Source organism: Poecilia reticulata, chromosome 3 (genome assembly GCF_904066995.2).
Source record: "Poecilia reticulata chromosome 3, P_reticulata-male-v2, whole genome shotgun sequence".
In the NCBI taxonomy this organism is placed as follows: Eukaryota; Metazoa; Chordata; class Actinopteri; order Cyprinodontiformes; family Poeciliidae; genus Poecilia; species Poecilia reticulata.
In genome coordinates, this window is record NC_088832.1 from 9,994,329 (window position 1) to 10,020,071 (window position 25,743).

At 37.8% G+C, this 25,743-nt stretch overlaps 1 protein-coding gene across 1 annotated transcript in view; it reads right to left on the reverse strand.

Moving 5' to 3' along the window:
* The window catches only part of trip4 (thyroid hormone receptor interactor 4), an 83,562-nt gene that overhangs the window by 44,297 nt on the left and 13,522 nt on the right, over positions 1-25,743 (reverse strand). Inside the window, exon 12 of the mRNA XM_008404679.3 lies at positions 8,143-8,245. Coding sequence (XP_008402901.2) covers positions 8,143-8,245 — 103 coding nt within the window. The remainder of the gene's footprint in view (positions 1-8,142; positions 8,246-25,743) is intronic.

Here is a 25,743-nt window from a genome sequence, read left to right on the forward strand (position 1 = left end):
GCATACAGTGTTATTTTTACAGCTGCTGATTTAGCATGCAGGAGTTCTGTCACCGCGGCTGTGAGGACACGCAGATCAAGTATGTGGAAGTTTATTGCTTGGGGCTCTTCCTGGCTCCCATACCTGTGTGCTCAACAGCTCAGCTCTCTCCTCTTCTCTCCTCTCCCCATTAACCGGCTGACAGATCAGTAATAAACACAGCCTGTCACCTTCAAGGCCTGCCTCTCATTTACTAGGGAACACATGAAACCTCACTCTCTCATTCCCCCCTCTCTCTTTTTTTCCCTTTTCGTCCGCTGGGCTCACTGGAGCTGAAACCCGATTTTCAGGCCTCTCCTGCCTCCGAGGCAGCAAATTCTCAGCTGCACCCAGACAGTCCTGCAAAAGGCATGAATATTAAATGGAAGATCCATGAATAAATAACCAAAAAAAGGACTTCCGTCGATCTAACCTTGTTCTGTCTCCCAGCACTGGATGACAGAAGAGAATACGGGGGAAACACAGAGAGAGAGAGAGAGAGAAAAAAAAAAAGAAAAAACCTGCTCACCTCAAGAAGAAAGGTGGACATTTGTTAGGTAATTGACTTCCGTTATTTGCAATCCCATGATGCTTTAATTTCACACATTAAAAAATAAAAAAGGTGGTAATCAGACGGCAACGGCGCAGTTGATGGTTACAAGAATCGGATTCAAACAGCAATATTTTCATAGGGCATATATTGAGCTATTTCCATATGTTGTGCAACCTGAGGGATAAAAGCCATACATATTGCAACAGCTCTGTAATGTATGCATGGAAAATGCAAATTAGATTGCAAAAGAGAGCGGGGAGTGGTATGTGTACAAGGATTATAATGCTGAATGCAAAGCAAACAAAGTGACTTGTCTAATTGTGACATACACTCACTAGTCCCTGGGCACGTGGTTGTTACACTGAAACAGGTAAATACAGGCCGTGAATCAATTTTCTAATTAAGGCCGACGTGTTTTGCAATGAATTTCATTGGTCTGCGTGTTTAATACTGCCCACCGAGGGGAAATCACAGAGATAAACAAGTGGTTATTATGTGCTGATATGAGTGAACACTGTATAATGCGCGTTTAAATTCCTGGTGCTAATCAGTAACCAGTAAAAAGCAATGCAGTAGACCAATTAAACACCAGGAGGAGAGCAATAGTCGAGGTTCATTAGGATTTTACTTGGAGTCCATAGCTGGGTGTGTAAGGGACTTTGAAAGATTCTCAAATTATACAAAATATTATAAGATAACCAATATGAAATAGTCAAAAAATATCTAAAAAAAAATAAAAAAAATACACTCAGTACTTGGTCTGTGTAATATGTTTTAAAAGTCTCACCCTTTTTTTAAAATTTGTATTAGCAGTACGATGTTATTAAAAATGAATTCCTTTTAAAAAGTTATAATAATTTTACTGAACAAAAAAAAGTTACATTTTGATAAGTTAACACGAAGATTAACGCAACTTAACATATAATCTTTCTAAAGCTTGTCTGAGGAAGACGAGAATGACTCAAGCTTGATCTCGAGAAAAAACAAACTGACTTCCTGAGCTCCACTGATTGGATGCAAATTATACCTTTTATAAATATACTTGTTTGAAATCTCATTTTCTAGTTATTATATTTTTTTCTGTTTACACATTAAAACAAAAACAAGCAATAGAAAAGAAATGCCTAGAGACTTATCCTTCCATAATATAACAAAATACATGTCCTAACGATAGAATCCAATTCTTCCCTAATTTCAGTTGCTAATGACTACATACATCCATGACATAACACTTCAATCTGTCTTAACATGACAGAGAAAAATGGTGAAAAACACAAAACCTTTCAGCCTTTTTTTAACAAAAACATTAGAAATGAATAAATGGTTTCTTACGAGTAACCACTAAAGACAATGATTCATGAAATTAGATTGAGACTAGTAAAAAAAAAAAAAGATCCCTTTAAGACCTGCTGCTCAAGTTGAACGTCTCAGCGCCCTAATTATAGCCACAATTTTCTTCCTTGTAGTTTGACACCTTAACAAAAGGTAGCACTTTGTATTTGCAACAGACCCATCAGTGTGACTAATCTTAACAAGAAAAGATAAGGTGGTGAGGCACAAAGAGCTCACTGAGTTAAGTGTTCATGTAAGTTATGAGAACTGAGGAGGTAGAATTTATTACTCTCGCCAAAGAACTTGTTTTGTTTCTATAACACTTCCCCCTCTATGAAACGCATGCAGGTTATTTTTGGGAAAAGTCTACATGTTCAGCTCAAGTGAAGGAATCTTCTTTGTTTCTATAGAATCATTAAAGTCTATGAATGCCTTTGGAACAAATGCAAACCACATGGCTTAAACCAGGGGTCCCCAAACTTTTTCCTGTGAGGGCCACATATCTCTGGTGGGGGGCCGGAGTCAGTTTGTAACAGAAAAAGTGCTACACGTTTATCACCTGCGCTGCTGGAAATTGTTGAAGGGGGGAGGGCAATTCTCGATTGATTTTTACCCAGAAAGCACATGGGCAAAAACCGTTAGTGAAACAGTCACTGGGACTGACTAGTATATATTTCATTGAGGGAAACCTGGAATGCGGCGTTCATAACAAACACGTGTGTTCATCTGCTCTACCGCTAGCAAACAACCGTACTGATTAAACAACATAAAAGTCAAGCAGTTCCCTAAAAGTCCAACAGATGGCAGCGATGCGCCATGCAAAACAAAACACCCACAGTTTACAGGACACACTTCCTGCTAAAGAGCCCCCTGGTGGATGAAGAAAAATCCACATATAAACCAGAAAATACAATATATGAAAAAAAATCTGAATGCTCTCTGGTATTGTTCAGGGGGCCGGACCAAATGTGGTGGTGGGCCGGATCCGGCCCGCGGGCCGTAGCTTGGGGACCACTGGCTTAAACCGTGGAATCGTTTTCAGCACGATGAGCCAGCACTTTGACGCCAACCGATGATTGGAGGATTGCTTCTTGGCCTTTTGGCTATGATCGTGTATAGTATGTATTCTTATGGGAACAAAAGGCATTAGACGGCTTGAACAGATTAAATCTAGTCTGAAGTTTACGGATTTAACCTCAGCTGTTGCATACCTCAGATCAATTCAGGGATTCTGTCTAGTTAATTTAAGAGTGCTCGTGCAAGAATTGTTTTTTTTTTCATGGTTTCCACTGTCTCCGAGTCTTTACAATCTTTTATTGAAATCTTACTTTAATTTTTAAAATAACTGCAACTGTGAAGTATCCAGCTGGTCTGCGTTTCAGTAGGTGGCCCATCAGTGATCTCTGCATGGTTTAACATAATGAACTGTTTCCTGACCTCATTTTTTCATCACATGGTGGAAGAGCTGTTATGGCCTGCTGGGGATTATAATTAAGAGTTTATAATTTACTTAGGTTGCCTACTTAATACTGGACAATACATTGTGCCAGGTAATATAATAACTATTTGCTAAGTAAATGATTTGGGACGCAGTGTTCTTGCTGAGTGTGCACAGTCACTTCATACCGATAATGTCAGAGTGTTAAAACAAGCGAGGGAAGTCAAGCAGTAAGAAAGAGTCAAAGAAAATGTGTGGTCATGGCAGAAAGCCAATTAGCTTTCAACACCCAGAATGGCCTTCAGTTCACACAAAAGCGCACATATACACACACAGAAACATATATTCAAAGGCTGGGAAGATGAACCATAATGTTCAGAGAGCTTTGGTTGTACGTCATTTTAAATGTCACAGACTTCACCACAGGGTAATGACTGATCAACCTGAGATGGATTCTAGCGTTGCCTGGCTTTTTATCTCTAGAGCTGACTGGCTGGAGATAGAATAAGAAGCTGTGTTAATTTTTTTTTTCTTGTCGAATGGGGCATATATACAAATGGGACTGCATTACAAAATAATGTTTAGGGATTCCACATACTTTTCAGGTTGAAGTTACACACTAGTTGCGTTTCCATTACAAATGTACGTAAAACTCTCTATATTCCGCTAATGTTGAAACAACGCAATTTCGCAATTAAGGTGTTTCTATTAAATAATAAACGTAATTAAAATCAAATGTGAATAAGTTTGTTCATGCGATAAGTAACAACTACTTCCTGTTTTCCTCTTTGTGGTTTGCGCCAGTGGAAACATACGGTTGTTGACCATGTGACTTGTGTGATGAGAAAAAAGTGTTTCCATTGCAGTTTTGTTAAATAAACTAATTACGATGCAGTCAAAAAACTACCCCATCTTGGTGCCAAAACGTTTTATCGAGTTTTTTCAAAATTCCTTTAAGCAACTTTTAATATTTCCACTAAATGTCAAATTGTGCAATTATATGGACAATGGAAACACAGCTACAATGTCTATTTTTAAAAAGGGAAATTGCTTTACGGCAGATAATCCCACACATGGCAAGTCTTGGGTATGAAACTTGGAAAAACCAAAAACTGGAGAGAGAAAGAAAGAAAGTAAGCAAGATGGAAAGAACTTTCATAGATTACTAAATATGCACAACAGGGCATTTCTAGGTTAAATGATGAAGGGTGATGTAGTGACAGCGGTAAAATAATTTTTGATGTAATATAATCACAGTACGTACAATAATTATCAGCATTCTTATGGCCAGCAAAAAGCAAAACATGGCTCATCTCTCACAATGAAAGGTTAAGGTGGTATTACCTGTATTCTGATATTCTTGTGAACATTTCTGCAGATTAGTCACATCCCGCTAATGGGAAAAGAACTACTGGAAAGTTTCCACCTTCAATCTCAACAAAGTGCCAAGACTTTTCCAGGTACCTCTGAGCTCCTGAGATATTTATCTTTATAGGTCTGAGGGCATCTGTTGCAAGCAAACCCAATGCACAAGGCTCATGTTTCTCTTGTTCTGCCATCAAGCAGATCAGGAGTAATGAGATGCCATCTATTTTTCTTTCTGTTGATTTAGATGCAAACCACAGATCTAATCAAAATAAGGCAGCAATTCTTGAGTTGATGGCTGTATTGCTCCTATTTTAATGGGCAAGATCAACATTTGCTGGAAAGATTTTATGGTAATTTTTTGATTAGCCAATATTTTGTTGCAAGAAAGTTCATTTCAGTGAGTTACCAACTAATATTTATCATTTTTCTCGTAATGAAAAAATGTATTAGCTTAATCACAATCTTAGACGTTACACAGTTTTTTGTTGCAAAGTAGATCATCATCATATAAAGGTCTCAAACAAAAATAAAAAGCAACCATAATTATTTCTATGTCAGAGAAGTAATAATTGCTGGAAGAAATTGAACCATTTCTTTTCCAGCATAATGTTAAGTACGAGATTGCTGGAATTGCCAGAAGCAAGTGGATCTTATCCATGTAAGCAGCTCCAGAAGAGGGAAAAATAACTTGCGCTAAGCCCTCATGAGGAAAATGAGAGGCAATGCCTTGACCCGTGAGATGCTGTGAGAATGGGGTGGAAGACAGGGTGAGAGATCAAGAAACTGAGATAGTGAAAAGCTAGCTGGAGATAGAAGAAGAAGGCAGGCTGGACGGTGTAGGTGCATGTAGGTCAAGATGGCCAATCCACAATCCAGACTAAAACGTACAGAGGGGAATGTGTGGAGATAAAAGCTATATTGCATGAGAATACACACATACAGTGGTATTCAAATGTTACTGCGTCTTTGGTAATGTTGATAGTCCTACCAAGTCTAAAATATCTCTGACAATGAAAATGTCTTTGGTGCAAACGTTTGTGAAGAATGAAAAATGTAATGGCATGAAACTAAAATTCATAATTTTATTGTCGTATCTTTTAGATGGTCAACAACAGATGCCAAACTATAACTATAATGAATTTAAGCTAAAAAAACAAAACAAAACAAAAAAAACTTGTCTCTTTATAATAACCAGAAACTCTAATTTTAACATGACATGCCTCCAGTATTAATTTCCTAACTCTGGCAGTTCAACACTTCTAGAATTGATATCTGATCAGATAAAATGTTGATTTGCATGTCAACCAGGTACCAAACTAGTTTGTTAGTTTTATGAATAATACTATAATTAATGTGAACTGTTACTACAAAAGCTCTTCATAAATAAGCTTTCCTTACTACCTGACTAAATTTAGTAAGAAGCCAGTTAGCGACATCAGGCACTTAAGTTATAAAAGCTTGTCTCAATATGTGAAATAATTTAATCGATGCTGCTCTTGCTCAAACTGGACTTTGAATTTGAGATAGTAGATATGTAATGCAGCTAATTGCTAGATAAACACTTTACTGCACAGTGCAAGAGGCTCTAACCCTCTGTTGTAATAAGGAAATAATTGTTAGAAATTGAATGACAGCATGTTTTTGAAAAATCTCTGTGATTCAATTGCATCTAAATATTGCAAAATTACTTTGCTCCACATTTACAGAATAAGAAATATGTTTCTCACTGCAACAGTCTTAAAATGATCACAGTTGTGCCAAAAATATTATATATTGGCTATTAAGCCTAATGCATTCTATTATTAACTGGTTACCCAAAAATCATCAAACCAAAAATTACATAAAGCTTTTAGAACTCTGATCAAATGTTGCTTTTTTGATGTCAGTTGCAGAAAACATCAATGGCCCAGTAAATATGTATTATTAGTCATTTAACAACCCAAGTCCGATTTGAAGATTTTTCCCTAAGCCACGATGAATCACATACAAATATGAATCATAAAAGTATGATCATAACTGTATAAAAGCTGCACACACTTGCTATGCTCAAGTGCTAATATTATATACTAGAAAGTAGAGGGAAAAGGCAACTCAAGTAACACAGGGCAAGTCAAAGTAAAAAAAAAAAAAACTGTTTATGTAATGTGACAAATGTTGATACTGAAGTTTCTATAACTGGATCAAGAATAAACACACACAGGGCAATGATACAGGAAAACTATTGTGAACAGACCCGTTGACCAATTTGTCTGAATTATATAAAACAAAAGATTTTTTTCCAAGAAATGAATAATCATTGTGGTTTTCACTTTTAACTAGAAGAGCTGGAATCTCGAGAGAAAACAGGAATAGAACCAGATTGCAGCTAATGAGGAAATGAGTTTCTCATATATACGTACTTTGTCAGTTTACAACACAGCCATTTTTACTGATTTAGACGCAAACAAAGAAAACACAGGTTGCAATCAATCTAGATGATGCAAATATGCAGGAAATGTAGTTAGAGATTTCCCCACGCTGATCTGCTCCAGTGTCAGGGAATCTGTAATAATGTGACAACCTGTTATTCTAAACAAATTTAAAAACAGAAGTTTAGACATAACAGGCAGTTAGAAAATATTTCACTTCAGATGTGGTTTCGCTGACAAATATTTTCTAACTGCCTGTTATTTACTGTTTGCTTTACTGTCACTGTGACAGTAAAGCAAACAGATCTGACTGAAACTGTATTTTTTTTTACTGCTTGCCAACAAAATATTTAACTGCAACTCAAGATTTTAGTTGGTGTTTTTGTAAAACTTCAAATCATTACAAAAAAAAGAAAAAAAAGCACAATTCACAAGAAAATAGACAAGAGCGCTTTGTGTAGTTTAGTCCAGTGCCTGCTACATTTTACCTGGAGCTTCTCAAATGTATTCTCCATCGATCTGAACAGATCTGAACGAGACACAGCTGCATAAACAATCCTCTCAAGTCTTTAGAGGGTTTTGAAATATTAACAAAAGAGCTTGCAGGTACATCATATTGCAGAGCCAGCTATGGCAGCAGAGGGAAAATGTGTTAGAGTCCTATTATAAATCACACAATTCCAGCAACAGAATTGCACACCCAGGCCTGGCTTGTCCCCCAGGCAACCTGACAGCAAAATCCTGTCTTAACATTCTGTGCCCAGAGAGAATCTATAGAAATGTGTGTGTGCTTGTGAGGCGATTTATGTAGACTTTTGTTTTATTCATGAAAACATACTAATCAGGAACTGTACTTTGCATTATTATAGAGCTTCCACATTTGTATACATGTGAGCGTAGAGATGAAGATGTTGAATGCAGATGAACAGAAATGAGGACATTTGAGCTGGCTCAGGCTAATGTCAGCCACTCCTGCTTATTTATTTATTTTTTTTCCTCTGACATGAAAGGAGGAGAGAACTTACAGATCTTGTGCTTTCCTTTCATGGGGAATTTCACGAGCAGCTCCTGGGGGCTATTGCAGATGAAGACGAATGGCGAAGCAGACTCCTCACAGGTACCAGGGCACTGCAGAAGTGATGGAGGATAAATAGAAACGGTTTAGCTCCACTTTCACAAAGGAGTATCACATCCAGATTTACATATGCCAACACTGAAAATCTGTTGATTCCAAACAGTCCTAAATCATCCAGTGATTGCTCTTTATATGCCTATATTATGCTAAATGTCCTCCATGCCTGATCTAATACTCTATGCCTGAAAGCATATGATAGTTATGAGTCTCGCTGGGTCTTAGGCTCTGTAATTGCACAACTAATGATGCAGTTGCTGAAGGGAGCAGCTGTCGCCCTGGTGAGCTATAAAGATGACACAAAATATATAACAAGCAGCATCCAAATCTGAGGCAATCAAAGACTTTCTCAGATGTGGTGTTGTGTGAATTACACTTTCAAACATATTTCAGGGTGTAGACTCACATTAATAAAGCTGGTTGGGACATAAAAGCAATGTTTGCACATTGATCTGTCACCGAGATGAAAACCGCAAAGACGTCCGACTGTTTTGAAATCGTCGTCGACAGAAATGCATGTCATTCATGGTAATCGAAGATATTTCTGCAAAGCTGTGTGGGATGCCATAACACATTCCTGTGAATAAGAAGGTGTTTTACAGCTCATAATTGACACTAGCCCACAGCACACAGAGAGCAAGAGGCAAGAGAAAACCTCTCTATCCTCATGTTATTGATTGGTCTCTCAGGTGAGAGTAGGGAATTGACTGACACAGTGACAAAGGAGTCATCTTTTCCATCACTGGCAGCCAACGGCTCTCAGCTCATCCAATTTCCGCCAGCACTATCAGATAGTGCCCATGATTGCATCTAGCCAGCCAGGAAGCGGCTCTTTTCGTGACAGCACGCTTTCCCCCCCCTCCCTCCCCCAACCTCTTACTCTCCCAGCCTCTCTATCCCCCACACACAAAAAGAAAGCACTGAAGGGTTGTGACAAATCTGCAGCTTTAACAAGAAATCAACAGAGTCTGCAGCCCATTTGTAGGGTCTCTTGACAAACTGGGGAGTGATGACAGCGACGCTTATTTCTGACTAAAGCCCATGTCAACTTGAGTCTAATAAGATGGTGAGTGATAAAATATGTAAAGACTCAAAGCGTCATTAAGCACAGCTCAGGATCCGAGTGGAGGCTCTTGATTACATCCTTCAATGGCAAAATGACATTGCAATTTAAATTAAACTGGGGCTCACGGATAGAAAATTCATCTGATCATTACTGGAGGAAAACTTTAGCCGTTGTGAGAAATGCTAAATAATAGCGGAAGTTGAGAGTTTTAATGTGTCTTTTTATGAGCCGAGGTTGAACCTAGAAATAATCCAGCTTTTCTCAGCTTCTAAAATGACTTAAACCTGACCTCAAGCGTAAAAGCCAAAAAGCATAAATGAAACAAAAATGAAAGCAGAATTTAAAAGCTAAGGTTAAAGACCCACGGTACCTTTAAAATACATAAGGAATACACTGGAATTTAAAGGGGCTTTAGTTTCTTTTTAAACAAGGTTATGAAATCCAACCTTCCCCATTACTAGTGTCGCTATATGGCTGAGACAGTTTATGGTTATGTGGAAAAGAAAAAAAAAAAAGCACATCCTATAATTTAGAAAGGTTGTCGAACCTGATACAGAAAGAATTACTTGAAGATAAAGTGGACCACCGCCTATTCATGACTTAGTTTTTAGAGATATTTCCGTGGAATGTAACTCCAAATTATTTGCAGATTTTTCCCAAGAGCATAATCAAAAATACTCAAAAAAAGGTAGCTTTGAAAACTGAAATACCTAGATCAATGCTACTTCACACAGTATTGGCTGGCGTTTGCAAAGCAGCCAGTCCAGGAGTGCCATTTGTTTTTCTTGGCGCCGACTGAAGAAGGAAGATGAGGAAGACTGTGGATGTTAGCTTCTGTGGTAGTGCCAAGACTGTTTCCACTGTCTTTATTAATGAATTTTAAGTTATATTTGGTATGTGAATTATTAAGATGGGCAGTGATGAGCGTTTTTAGAGGGTATCTAAAGTATTTGTGGATTTCAGCAATAAGCTGGTGTCTGTGGGCCTTTCTTCTTCACTGCCTTTCTTCTTCACTTGTCACGCTGTTCAATTTTATAGAAGTTTGTGTCTTCATGCACCTTGATTATTTTCTTTTCCAATTACTCTGTCGTAGATTTGCTGCTATGCTTACGATTATGGTCCAGTTACATGACCCAGCTAATCAGCTAATTGTAAGTGGAATACATTTGGGCTCTCTATGCCCATAATCTTTGTGATGATACTTGCTTTTTTTATGCAGCAGAAAATGGTTAAGAAGGGAATTGAAGTTGGTCTGCTAAAGATATTGAGACTTAACTAGAACATGCTGTTGAAACTGAAATAATTTTTTCAATGTATCAATAAACTACTTAATGTTTAATATATGCTTATTTACTCAACCCAGAAAGTGGTTATCAAGTTGCAAACCATATCGTCCTCACAACATTCACCAACATTCACCAACATTATTGCACATAACATGTTCTTTCCAACTATTGTGCAGTCCTAATAATTTAGTTACTGGTACATTTTTTTCTAAGTTACACATACAATTGAACTCCCATAATTAGGTGTTCATTAGGATGAATGTTCTTAATGCTGCAGAATATCATCAGCTCTGATCCGTTTTATGTGTGTGCTAGTGATTTAGCATCAAACTGCAACATCAGCATGTAGTTAAAGCAATGACGCACACCCGCCATTCACTGCATCTACACTTGTTTTTAAACACACTGACCTCAGATGGGCTCATATGTGATCCTAATTACTTCATCCGTTTATATGAACTAATCTTATTGTTTGAGCTGCTGACACTAATCCTTGCACTGCTCTGCTGGTCAACTCCTGCTCTAGCTTAAGTCGCCATCATGGTAAGATATTAACAATAAAATCATACGACCAACATGAACCATACAGCTATTCCTGTTTCTGAAACAAGGCCATTCACACAGTGTAAGTGTTGTGTGTAAATGTATTATATTTGTGGATCGTTTCTTTCTGCAGGGATGTAATGAACATCCTCAACAACCTCCTGATGGTTGATGGTTAAATTCTCTTTTTTTCTACATCTTTTTCTAAAATAATTTATGATACATCGTTTTTTTTCTGATTGTGTCCATTTAATATGGTCTTGTTCAAGGACTTTTTTTTATTGGTGGAACCTTCCCTATTATGAAGCTATTTGTAATCTTATACAAAATGTTTGTTTGTAGATGTAATTTTGTGCTTACGATTTCCCTGTTTTCTTCCTGATGATTATATTGTCCCTACATGATTATATTGTCCCTTTTTTCTAATAAATCTTTCACCGTACTTTAAAACACTTCTAATAACCTGTTGTGAAAGACCGAATCAAACAGGATGCCCGCTAACACCTGGTGCCTGTTGTCGCACTAGAAAAGCACTTGAATCTAATTTTACAATCAAATTTACTGCTGCTCCCCGAGGTCTACTTGAGGTTAATGTACGTGGAAAACCGTCTGATTTTCTTAAACAGAAAAATACCAGAAGGAAAATCTTTTAGTCTCTTGTTTAAGTAGTTTTTGTTATAGAAATATGTGTAAAACCATTCATTTCCCCAAAGTAATTTGCCGCTTAAATCCCTTCATTTTATTTAGACAAGCACTAAATTGAGCTGGGAGTACTTTTCTAGTCATTTAGACTGACTGCAAATACAGGCTGACAAAAAAATAAATAAATACTTTCCATCCACTGGGGAATCAGTAAAACAACAGTTTATAGAGGCTTTCTTATGCAGAGACCGATTTTTAAAGCTTGTTTTACAAACTGTTACAGTTGGGATAATTTCATATCAGGCAGAAATAAATGTTGCTCATTTAATCAAAGTATACAATGGATCATAAGTTGTCAGATAAAATACAATAGAAGAACAAAAAGAGCATAATAGATTTACCAAACAAGACAGAAAGCCTCTCTCTGCTTTCTAACACAACAAACAAATTCATTCGTCGTTAAATTCTTTATAATTTCTAAATCTAAAAGGCAGTTTATTATGTAAAAATCAAGCAGACATTTTGAAGCAAATAAAAAAATTAAACACGAGTCTGTAATTCATGTTTTGTTATTCAGTGTTTATGCATCTCAGCAAGATCACTGTGTACCCAATTGAAGTTTCAAAATCCATCTATTCCACTGGGAGCACAAGAAACGAGTCCACTTCCTTGTTATCATAACATTTTAACACAGCACTCAGTCTGCCTTTCTTTCTCTCACTCACCAGATGAGAAATATCACGCAAGCATGCTGCTCTTTCTGCAAATGTGCTGCCATGTCTGCGTGAGGCTTCAAAGAACATTACGATAAAAGATACCAAAACAGACGCTCTGCAATTTAACACACTGTTAAACAATGTCACGTGTTTCATGACTGAAAAGTGGCTTATATTCATGGCTGTACAACACAACCACTCAATTAATGCAATGAAAGATGTGGAGGAATCCATCCGATATGTGTTTTGTAAAGCCAAAAAATGCAAACTTGAATACATTTATTCAGTGTGGAAAACATCCTACAGCAAATAGCAAGTTTTTTTTATTACAAAAATGCCAGAGGCACAAATATTGGCATCTCGAGCAATCCCCAACAAAATATGTGCAACAAAAGAATTTATTTAACTTTCTGTTCAATTTTTAAAAAGATTAAAATGTATCTAGGAATTCTTGTACTTATTAATTGATGACTTTCAGTTTCCCTGGCTTATCAATATTACATAAGAGGCCCACTTCGAAATGGGGAAAACAATTTTCAATGTATTCAAATTTCTGTGGACTTTCCTGAAAGTAGCTACTCCCCTACATTTGCCCATGTCTACAGTCATACAAGTAATTAAAAGCCCAAACCTGTGACAAACGGGTTTGTATGAGTACCCAGATTTATCTTGCCACCAACGATGACGAAGCAGGTGACAGGAGATGTAAAAGTTCACTTTTTGGAGAACTGCACCAAAGGGTGACATTTATAAACCATTGATTATCCAAAAATAATTTATAGGAAGGCTTTTTACTCCTCTTTACCAGGAGCATCAATCACAGCAGATGCTGTGATAAAACAAAAAATATACCAAATCCAAGTGCGAGCATCATGGTCTAATAGAAATATCATACACCACAAGCAATACCATAGTTGGGATAGATGAGATGTTTTATTTGGAAATTGACTTTTCCAAGCTTCCAGCTGGAAATACAACAGGAACACAAAAAAATACTTAAGAAAAGTCAGACTGCCTCTAGTTCAATATCTAATATGGCTACTAGACATATAAAATTTTATGAAAGGTCCAGATATATACAATTTATTAGCAGCCCTCATGGTCTGTTTGTCAATAAATAAGTAGCCTACAGAGCTGTACATCATCAGTGAGTGAAGATGCTCTGGTAATGTTTGTAGTGCCACCAGTGAGTAGCTTCACAACAATCCCACTGGTTTTCCAACTCACAACTTTGTTGCGGTCTATTTATACTCAGAAGTCAGATCTTTCAGGTTCCCAGTCAGAAATAAATAAAAAAAAGGTTGGACTTTTGACAATGCCATATGCCCTCATCACATAATAAAAACATAGTGAACTATTTTTAGCCCCTCTGACAGTTAATGTTAAACCGGTGGGACACAGAGCACTATACCCCTGTGTCAACATGTTCCTTCAGCGCTTGAAGGCATACAATGGAATGAAGCGTCGTTATCGACTTGTGTTGTCCGACTTGTGTTGTCATTAGCGCGACAATTAGCAAATCTCACTGATTTTCCCCACATAATCTCCAGATTAGGGTTCCTGAGACAAATGCGCCACAAAAGTAACAGGAAAGATTTGACACCAAGCTCTTCATGGAGTCATTGGCCTCATTTAGGATCATTATAAACAAATCACTCGGCACACAAGATGGCTGGGTTGTTAGTGGTTCCTCAAGGAAACAAAATGGTGGTAGGTCCGTTCAGTTTTCATGGAACAAGCAAAGCTGCATCCAGAGCTGGAGTGTGTTCATGTGAGACCCTGCCAGTTGCTTGCTCCTTCATCCTCCATTAGCTAATTAGCATTTAAAGCTGTTGAATGTGTTGCTTTGCATCACTGCCTCCACCACCTAATTGTTTCCATTCCCTGTTAATCAAAAGGGCACGAAATATTGTGGTTGTGTGACAAAAAGGTTTTCTCAAGCCCTTCATATTCATCAAAAAGGCTCTAATAAAGTAAGAGTGGGCTTGTTTACACATTCAATTTAATTTGGGTTTGTTGTGGGAAAAAAAAAAGGAATATGAAATCGATTATTTTGACTTATACAAAAACGCAGTGGGGGAGCAAAAACATTGATGTGTCTGCCAGTTAGTGTGTTAAGTCAGGCAGGAACACAGCTTTGGGGGGCATTCTGTGCAAAAAAGGACAAATGTGCTCAACGATTTAAGTCAGCTGCATTAAACTGCCTCAGTGTGAACGCTGTTTTACAAGCTAAATGCTTCCAATTTACTTTCCTTTTGAAGCCGGACAACTGCGAGACAAAAAGGTTCTGCTTGCTCATAAACTCCTCTGACATTTGGCTAATGTTCAACATAGAAATGCATGTCTGCCGCATGGCTGCGGTCCAAACCGCTTTCAGAAAGTAGATACAAGCACACTTTAACCTTGCCAGTGTGCCAACAGATGATAAATGCAGCCATCAGTCTTGCATTCAAGCAAGAGTGCTGTTCCCACATTTGCTTTGCTGTGACAATGTGGGAAATGTACTTATTTGCTCTCTTGCCAATGGTAAAATGAGAGGAATATTAAAACTGCACCATATGTATGTTGAATTTAAAGATGGTGACAGCAGCAAATTAGCTCAGCTCAAGGGAAATACGGTAGTTCTATAGTTTATATAAAAAGATAAAAAATGATTTTTGTTTAATTTAGAATGTTTTTTATGTATACCAGATTTTACTTAATTACTATGCAAATAAATACTTGTGTAGATTTAAATAGAACAAAAATAGACCTATGAGTAGCCTTTATTTTAACAGTGCATTCAATTTCTGCTTGACAAGTGTAGATTAACTCTGTAAATCCAGAATCCATTAACTGGCTTCACATAATCTACACTCCACAGGGCTGTATTCAGCTTTTAGATAAAATGTAACTGAGAAAAATCTCAGTTCAAGTAGCAACAATATTGTTGAACTGAGATTTTTTAATTGCAGACAATATGAAGTTTCTGTGAAGGTTTAGCAGGTGACATACAAAACTGGAGATTGTTGCATCCTAAATGCACAAAGGAGCGTTATCGCAGATTCTTCCTGCCAGCAGCTCTTAGACTCCACAACCATCGCTGCTCCCAAAAAATGTTATGAAGTATAGATCTTTGCTGGCATTAGCACAATCATTTGCAATATTTTTTCTCATTTTAGTAACATTTCTGCTGTTGTTAAGCATCTGTTGTTTTTCTGCACTAACTTACTGCATCATAAATAGTCAGTTGTGTTTTATAAAGTTCAATACTCAGGCACATTATGTAAAAGAAATATCCAACTCAGATGCACATCCTTTGAATCATGACTATATTTCTATTCTAATAACTGCAGAATCTATTCATGTTATAATCTTATAAAGCATATTATTACTACTATTGTTAATCTTTTTTTTTTTTTACATACATTTTCTAACACTTCTGGAAGTTTTTTTTATGTGCACCTGCAAATTATGATGCTGCTGTTACACCTGAATTTACCCTTTTTGGAACAATAAAGGTTGTTTATATACTTCTACTGTGAGTTGAGACTGAAAGAAACCTACCAACAACTGGTGCATTCAGCTTCAAAACATGAAACTAGAAACCAAAAAAACTGAAGGAGGTGACAGGTCTGTAAACAAGTGTACAGTTAGTTGCCTTCTGTAAATGCAGAACAATAAGGGAAATTATCATCTTCAATTATGTGAATGTTCCAGTTTGAATTTTTCCAATTTAATTGTTTTCATTCTGTTACCTCTCATCTATAAATATCATATTCTATATGCATCAAATCAACTAGTTGACTGGATGCAAGAGAAGGTGAGTCGACACATTACATAAATGTCAAGCGTGTTTGGAATATGTACTAATCCACTATATGGTAGAGAATGGGCAAAACCTCTATTCTGAATAACTCTGTTTTCTGACAAAGAGAAGACCACATACTGCTCATTCATGTTTCAAAATACTCATACACACATGCAGGTAGTACAATTATAACTACAGATAGCCATGTGCCGCAAAAAGCAAAACATTGAAATACGGATTATCCGATATTGGTTTATAGCAGTCAAAAAATATTTTAAAATATTTTAAATGTACTTCACAGAATAGACACAACATTCACCAGTTAGGTGAAACCAACCTGCAAAATTTCATTCGGTAAAAATAGAAACCAACAGTCTCTTCAAATAGTTCCAGTTTAATTAATATCCAGCTATTTAATTTGCTTTGTTTAACCCTGAGGGGATTCAAAAATAACTAAAACTGATATAATGATCATTTGAAAAAAAAAGAAAAAAAAAAAAAAAGAAAAAGGGTGCCAGAGCCCTAGCTGCTGGAAGAAAGCCCCTGGGCAATATCAGTGACTTTAAGAGCAGGAAAAGAGGAAAGAAAGAGAACTAGCTACTGTTTTTACGATAATGTAATGGACTGAGCGTTATCGTTTGTCAGCTTTGCTTTCGTAACACATTGGCCGTCTGTTTTATATATTGCACAATTTACTCTCAGAGTGCTTTATCACAACTGCTATGTGCTGAGATCTAATAATAACAACATAGATCTTAATAAAAGGGACTGAACCAGAGGAAAGATTTGACAGCAAGAGCCCAAGCTTGTCAGCTAAGAGCACAACAAACCAACACTGTTCCCTCTCTCCTCTCTCTCTGGCTCTTTTCTGCTACTGTCGGCAATTAAGGGCAGCAGAGACAAGTAATCTCCTTCTGGGCGACAGGGCCAAACCAGAACAGGCATGTGGAGTGGGCTGTGCAGTCAGGAGGGGGATTGGGGGTTGGGTAAGGGGTGGGGGGGAACTGTGAGACTGGCCCCAGCATCAGCACTATAGCCAGGCCCTGCTTGGCTGCACTCAATCTCAGCCCAATAAAAAGCCCTTCATTGGCAGGGAGCAACTGAGCCAGACGGGCTGGGAGCATGTGGCTTTTAAAAATGAGGAGGGTGGATAAAGGGAGGTGGGGGGGGGCAGGGAAGGGGAAGAAAGGGAACTAGAGATGGGAAAGTGACAGAGTAAATATGAGGAATACGATTCAGCAAGAAAGGTATTCTAATACGAGTCTAAGGCAACGGAGAAACACCAAGACAAAGATTTTGACAGATAGGGGACAACAGAAAAACCATCTGTGTCTTCCCACATAAGACACTTGTGAAATAGTGTCTCGGCAGCTCTGTCAAGGCTGGCCTTACCCTGGGAATGGAGAAACAGATGGGTTTGTCTATGAGCAATGGGCTACATGTGAGAGGTGAAAGGCTGTTGTTGGGAAATGGATGCAACGGCGTCGTTCACCGATCGCTCTTTAATTCATCATGTTCCCCCAAACAAAACAACCTTGTTCCTGGCATGCATCAAGCCGCCACAACCAAAAAAACACCACTGCCCCGAGGAAACTCCGGACTGGAACCCAATGAGATTCATGATGCATGAAGAGTGCATGCGTGTGCAATTACAGATGTGCAAACACCGCAGACACATGACTGACCATGGAGTTTAAATTACTTCAAAATGTTCAGTCCTTATAGTCTTTACTTATTTTTTAATGCTATGGTTGTTTTTGCAATTCACAGTGGGTCTTTGTTACTTAGCTATAGGGTATTTTAGTAATTGAGCAATCTATCAAAAATATCCTGGAGTGATCAAATCATCTGATTAATTAATTTGTTCTTGAAAAGTTGCGTCCATCTTTCACCATATAGTTTTTTTTTTTTTGTTCAGAAGGAACCTAACCCAGCCTTTAATTTACAACCAGTTCAGTAATGTTGAAAAGTTATATGTGCCCATTTTAAGCTTTGTTGGGAACATGGATTGAAGTACTGTGTTCCACAATATTGTATATTAGTTTTACAACAGTATTTTATTGTGCATGCTGGTTCAAGCACGTTCTTAAAATGGGAAGCTGCACGATTCACCACTGAAACTAGAGGTTGTGACTGAAAGAATGAAAAGAAATGTTTATATAAAGAAAGAATAACCCAAAACTCGCCGTTTGTTCTATGTGCTTTCAAACTCAATTTTACCCTTTTTTATCAGTTCTTTTTGTCCTTTCTCACTATACGAGGTTCCATTTTATTGTGGTTTTAGTACAAAAGAAATGTGCAGCTTTAAACTAAAAATGATACACTAAGGTAACTCTGTTTACTAGAGAAATTGTTTGCTTCTCTTTTTTTAAACAGACCTGAACTGAAAAGGTTTTGTGTTTATTTCCCCTTATGAGCTTCAATATCTCTTAGTCAAAGCTAATGTAAAAAGAAAGTGTGCAACGATAAAACGATCATCTGTAAAACACATAACTGCTTTGGGGTGCGGGGGGGGGTGGGGGGGGAATACAAAGTTAAATGAAATAAAGAATTGAGCCAAGAGTTCTTTGAGGAATTGTCGCAGCCTTGTATACCTCTTTATCCTTTATTATTATTATTATTATTGTAATTATTATTTTTTTTTTAAGAAATCTGGGTTTGGAATCAGTTTATTAATGAAATTGTCCATGTGTCCATAATTCCTGCTGTTTAGACTGTGTATATTTTTTAGTATTTTGTCAATCAGCAGCTGTGGTGCTGCTTTTACAATGTTGCTCCAGTTCTGTCATTACCCTAAAAACCTGCCCTCCAGCACAACCAACGAGCAACGTATCATTACTTATAAATCTTGTCATCTTATCAGCAATAGCACCTTTAAAAAAAAAAAAAAAAAGCCTCTGGCAGCGGTACTGAGAATGAGTGAGGTGAAAAATAGGCAGTCAGGCCAGGCTGTGCAGTTGATATTTCTGCTGTCTCCCCTCCTCAAGGGGACAAGTCAGCTAGTGGATATGAAGCAATTGTAAAGTAAAACACCTGCTTTTTCCTAAATTGGCCTTATGCTTTGTATTGCAAATGATGCAGCAGGTGAAACACATCCAGAGATCGATTCTCAGATGTTTCATCTTCATGACAGCTTTGCTTACTGGCGTTCTTGTCTATCGTTACTTGTTAGCTCAGCTTACAAATATCAAAAAGTCATTAAATAAGAAATTAGATCCTCAAGCTCATCTTTGTACTTTTAGACAAAGATTATATCAAAAAAAGACACAACCCACAACCAAAAAACACCAAACAACATGGGCTTGGCTAGTCGCACAACAAGACAGTAGTTGTGTGCAATATTGTCCAAAAGGCTCAGACCGCAAACCAATAAAGGTTTTATTCTGAAATCATTTTCATTCTTTCAAAAGATTCCTGAGTGTTTGCTGATTTACTCCAATCTGGCCTTTGCTGGTAATGCAAACTCCATCTTCCATCTGCTTCGCATTAAAAAGCCTGCAGCGATTCAGCAGAAATACTCATTCACGTCACATTTACTATGAAACATCTGTGAAGCAAAGTGTTGAGTTTCGTTGGAGGCAACTCAAAATGATGAAACAACTGAAAAGCAGTGCTGATCAGAACAAATAAACCAATGTGGCTTTTCTATGAAAAACAGAAAATAAAAATCAAAGTGCATGTTTGTCATGAATGTTTGTCGAAAACATAAAATCCCGACAGCTGTAGCAGTGCTTAAGCTCACTTGTAAACCTTTGTAGATCCTCTTTCTCGGTACTTTTAATTTTTACCGTTAATGAAACAGTTTTGTGTTCGTTCTGATATGTGTAGGTTCATTTTGTATTTATGTTTGGAAATGTTTAAATTCAAATGCTTTTCTTCAGTTTAAGCATGTATAAATGAATAAGAGATTAACTGGTCATACAAAAAAAGTAAAATACTGACAACAAGCAAGACGTCTAGTGAAGTACAGCTAATAGCCAAATGACATGATGTATGGAAGAGTACTTGCATGCACCATGTCAAGCATAATTTCATTACTTAATGAATAAGAGTTCTCTCTAAAAATGTAAGTTTTTGTCATCCTTTACAATTCATTTCTCAATAAGATAGAGATTGTACTGGCTGCTGCAGTTCCCTGCTTTTTCTCGCCGTCTGAAGATAAATCCGACCAAACTTGTCACCTCACTTGCACACACACCTTAAAAAGCTCTTACCACAAATTCTCTATATGAGATCAGGGTTTTGTGACGGCCACACCAAAAGATTAACTTTATTGTCCTCAAGTTACTTAATGACCACTTGACGGTGTTTCCAAGTTTACTTCGGTTCTCCAAATTTGACAATGGGCAATATGGCCAGACAGCTCCACTTCAGTTTCATGAGAGCGCAGGACGTTTCTTCAAAAATGAAAGCTTCTGTCCCAGAGTGCATCTACAAACTCCAAATGATTTAAAAAAAATCTCTTTCTTTCTGAATAATGGCTTCTTCCTCGTTGAGTGGCCTTTCAGCTCATGTTGGTACAGGATATGATTCACTATGGAAAATGACTCTGTCTTACAAGCTACCAACAGTCCTTAAATCAGGTCTCCTAACACTACATGTACAACGTAAATAGAGATTTTTGTTTTTACAATCACATTTCCTGCCATTACATTACCATTGTAATGTCACAGCAGGAAATTTGGTATAGCTTTTTCTAAAACAAGTAGAAAGTGAGCAGGTGCTTTTTTATTTTTGCTAATATCAGGCATAGTTATTAGATCAAACAGTGACAAAAACCCCAACAACCTTACCACCTAAAACAGGGAGCGACTGAAACACACTCCAAGTTGCACGGTGGCACGATTAAAAATTTAACACACTCCTTCACCTACCAAATCAACTGGTGTCAAGTTGGAGAGTGAACATTAATTATCCAGGAGTGTCCAACACCGGCTCCTGAATTTTTTTGTACATTATTAATATCCTCAACACAACAAGAGCCATGTCTCATTATTAGAAGCTCAGTACCAAGGCCACGATTTTCCAATTACTGCTCCAGTGTCTGCTCAACTGAAAAAAACATGTTAATCCCTTTTAAAATGCTTCTGAGCAGTTCAAAATGTCACAATTTGGTGGAAATAGAAACTTGGGCCTATTTTCTGCATTTCTTTAGTTAAAAATAAAATGTTTTTATTTTCTTTAACAATTTATAGTGCATGACAATGAACTATCATGAATCCTGAAGGTTTAATGCATTATTCCACCTGTTATATTTGCGCAGTAATGTATTTAGTTTGAGAACACGTCTGTAGGTCATGAATTATAGTTATTTGCATGAAAAATATAGCCGAGTTGCCAGAGCTCCCTTCAAAACAAAAGCTGGAGGAAATTAGGTTGAACTTAAATCCTTGTGCTTAATGAGCACAACAATCCAGCTTAATAGAAACAGTGTTGGTAAAGAGAAAGCCACACTTTGGCCTATTTAGTCTGCACTCGTGCTGACAGGTGTTGTGAAGTCATGTGTCTTTGTAGGGAGATTCACACAGAGTTCCTCGCTTCTGCCAGTTCCACTTTCCCAGCCATGTTTATGACTTCACCTCCTGTGGTGGCCCTCTGGCAAGAAGAAAACAAGACGGCCTCTCAACAGTCAGAGCTTTTTAGACTCAACAAGCGAGCGGCTGGAACTTTCCGGCGAAAAGGGCTCCTATCTTGTGCTTATAGCTGAGCTTCTGTCTGACGAGAGCAGGGGCTCTCACCAAATTCAGAAAAAGTACGCTGATTTCTAACGCGTGGCACAGAACGGAGTTTAGGGAAAGAGACAGGTTTTATTAACAAAGAGAGTGTACGGTGATAAAGGGGCGATGAATTCAATAAAAGATTGTGTATAATGGATTCTTGAGTAAAAGTAGATTTCATTGTTGGGAAATGTAAACAGGAAAACTGCTCCTCTGTTACAAAATAGAACAGAGAAGAGAAGAGATATTTTGATGTCTGGGTTCAAAGAAAAAGAAAAAAAAATTCTGGTAATCAAAGGCACTAAAACTTTTTTTTTTTCCACTCCAGTCTCTTTCATCCAGGTCCCCTGAACACAGGTGCTGTCAGCAAAGAGGCTGTTATGTTGAGCAAAGCTACAAACCACTTCACAGTGGGCATTTGTTGTCATAAAGTGAAAATTGAGAAGGATGGTAAAATGTATAAAGATGTCTGTCTCTCAAGGTGAATATTTGCTTTGATACACTGACACTGGAGTGCAACCCCTGTCATCTGTGTTCACTCAGTCACTGTGGGGAATAACTGCTCCTTCCTATGGAGGTTGGCAGTCTGCACAGTTTAGGCGGGGGGCATTCAGGGAAGGCAGTCCATTGACTTTTAGGTCATCTTCATCCGTCTCTGCAAAAACTTACAACATATTAAGATAAACTGACTGACGTGTGAAATGGAGAAGAATCTGTTAAGTTATGCTTTTACCTCCCGCAAGAGCTCAGATTTTTTAGAATTTTTAAAGCATGGGGGACTGGATAAATACTTTGGTATTCCCTGTGTTTAAAACTTAGGCGTTTTATTTTCATTGAAGGAGTAGAATTTCATCAAACTAATCTCTCCATGCACAACTTTCATTATTGGAACATTTTTTTCGCGCCTCTTCATTATTACACCAATAATGTCAAGAAATCTGAATAAAACTCCCAAATTTGTCAGCAAATTGCCAATGGCAGGTTCACAGCAGCCTCTCTAGCTCCAGGAAAAGGAAGTGTTTTTATGTGGGTTTTTTGGTGGATATCCTTTAATTGTGTGTGGAAGAGAGTAGATGGCTTGCTATGGAGGACAAGCCGTCTGACTAACTCATCATAAGAACTGCTAATAAAAACGTTACTAAAGTCTTAAAAGGCTTTGTTGTGATGACGTGCTGGTGGCGGAGTGTCAGAAAGAGCAGAAGCTTCTTAAAGAGATAGTGGCACATTTTTAAGGTGTTTAAATTGTGACGTCAAAGTTCTTTTAAGCCATGTTTGGTATATACAGCATTTTTATAACAACTGACAGCAACATAGTTACTTAATTGTGCTATAAAATGAAACCATGTGCCTGGAAAAGACATAACACTGCCCCTTTAAACTCTAGAAAAATTAAGAATTCACTTTGATTTGATCCAAATCAAAGTGAAACACTTTTTTCTATGGTCTGTCTGAAAATAACACAAACAGGTTGAACTAAAGGCCAGGGAAGAGAATGGCTCTGTTGCTTTTGGGAAATTCCAATGTTATTACAGTGACATCTGGACTCAAAACGACTGAAGAAATTGCTCGGCAAAAGAGCTGCTCATTTAAATGGAAAAAAGATGTGTTCTTCCATGGTGATAACATGCCTGTTTTCCAAACACAAAGCAGAAAACACCTGGAATGCTATTCGCGCAGCGCTGACCACCGGCAATTTAAAAGGTAAGAAAATGGTGTTGCATGTAAATCAATACTCTGCTTCACACACTGAGCCTGCAAAAGCAATTCATGTCATATTTACCCAGTGAAGCGTGGCAGGGGGGTCGGTGCACCAGAGCTTTAAGAGAGCTCACTAAACGTGGGAGACGGACAAGAATGAAGTAGTCACAGCTTTCATTCAAGTCAGTAAAAATGTGAATTTTCTCTCCAGTGTCGCCATGTGAAAATTGCAATATTGTTGATAAATCAAAACAAGAACTTGTTTTCAGTGTGTAATGTCAGATTATCTCTTTATCTGTAGTCTCCATATTTTCATGTTTTTAAACGTTTACGTTTTAGAAATCTGAATCACTTTATGTTTCACCAATGCTTTAGTTTTTTCAGTAGAGAGCTTACTTCACTAAATCATTGTAGATGTAGCAGTAATAAGGTTAGGTGACTGTCAGTCAACACAAACCAAAATATTTTAATTCAAAATTAAAAAAATATCTCAAATCTTTAAGGACATTTTAATACGATGTATTTAGACTGCATATTTTATCTCAGTATCCAACAGTTTAGAGGTTTTCCAAGCGTTAAAGCATGTCTTATTCATTCTCAATTAGTTGGGCATATGGGGCACACTATCTTGTCGATGACACAGCTTTTACTGGGACAGATGTATGTATTGAAGAAAAATTACTTTAGCTGAGAAATACTGGCAGATGTTACACACTCACACAAAAACATGACAACCAATTGCGTTTTGTATGACTAGTTATATAGTCATAATTAAAAACTATGACTAGTTTTTAATTTCACACACCATATCATTTTCAGCCACTAGCCAAAAACGCTAGTTTTTACTAGACAAAGTTAAATGATAGCCATGCTATCATATCGTTTCAGCAAACTCTGACCTTACCAAGGGAACGTCGGCAACATTTTTCCGATGTTATTGCCCATTTTTGAGTGAGCTTGTGGAAACCAACTCCAGTTTATGTTTCTTCACTCACAAGAGTAGCAGCCTTTGGGGTATTTTGCTGCTTCGAAGTTCAATGTGTTTTGCTTTCAAAGACGGCATTGCGCCTAGCTTGGCTGCAACAACTGGTTCTTTGAGCTGCTAGTCTCTTTGCATCATCGTGAACAAAGCTGCCCATTCTCCTCTGGCTTCAGAAAGTTGTATTCATCAATTGCTCTCTGCATTGCTTCCCTTTTTTGTGGATCGCTCTCTGTAAATGGAAGCGATCCCGGTCGATCAGCAGTTTCTGAAATACTCAGAAAAGCCTGTCTGGCACCGACAGCCACGCTACATTCATAGTCGCTTAAATCCCCCTTTGTTGCCATTCTGATGATTACAGAGTAGTCTTCAATACATCGAGATGCCCAAATGCAGTGAGTTGCTGCCATGCAATTGGCTGAGTCACTGTATGCGTTCCAAGCACTTGAACAAATGTACATGGGAAAGTGGGCAGTGGGTGCGTGCACACGCACACACACACACACACCCCCACACGCACACACACACACACGCACACGCGTGTCTCTCTCCCCTTATATCCACCGGATTTAAAAAACTGGTTTTTTATTTTTCCTTCAAACAGCAAATTTAAAAGAAAAATTTCAAAACAACAGCAGCCCAGTGTGCAAAGAACCCTAACTAATAATAATATTTATTATTTATAGAAGTTATAATGACTTTTACTGTGAATGCCAGCTGAAAATAAGTCCCACTTAGTGCTTTACTGGACAAGTGGAGGCTATATTTTGCTGAACACAATGAGAGAAAGATTAATGGCACTAGAAGCACGGTTGGCCTCTCGCTCTCTCTCTCTCTTTCTCTCCATACTTTCCTCTCCTCTGCTGTCGCTGGCAGGAAGTTGCTGAGCAGACATGTCACCCAGCAGAGTACAATTGAGTTTGTAATCTCTGACCCGCAGTGGCAGAGAGTCTCTCGCTCTCTGTCTTTCCAGTTCTCCCTCTTGAGAAGAGATTGTCGTTGTAATACTGCTGCTAGGCTGTAGCTTGGAGGGATAAACATCACTCTCCAATGAGCA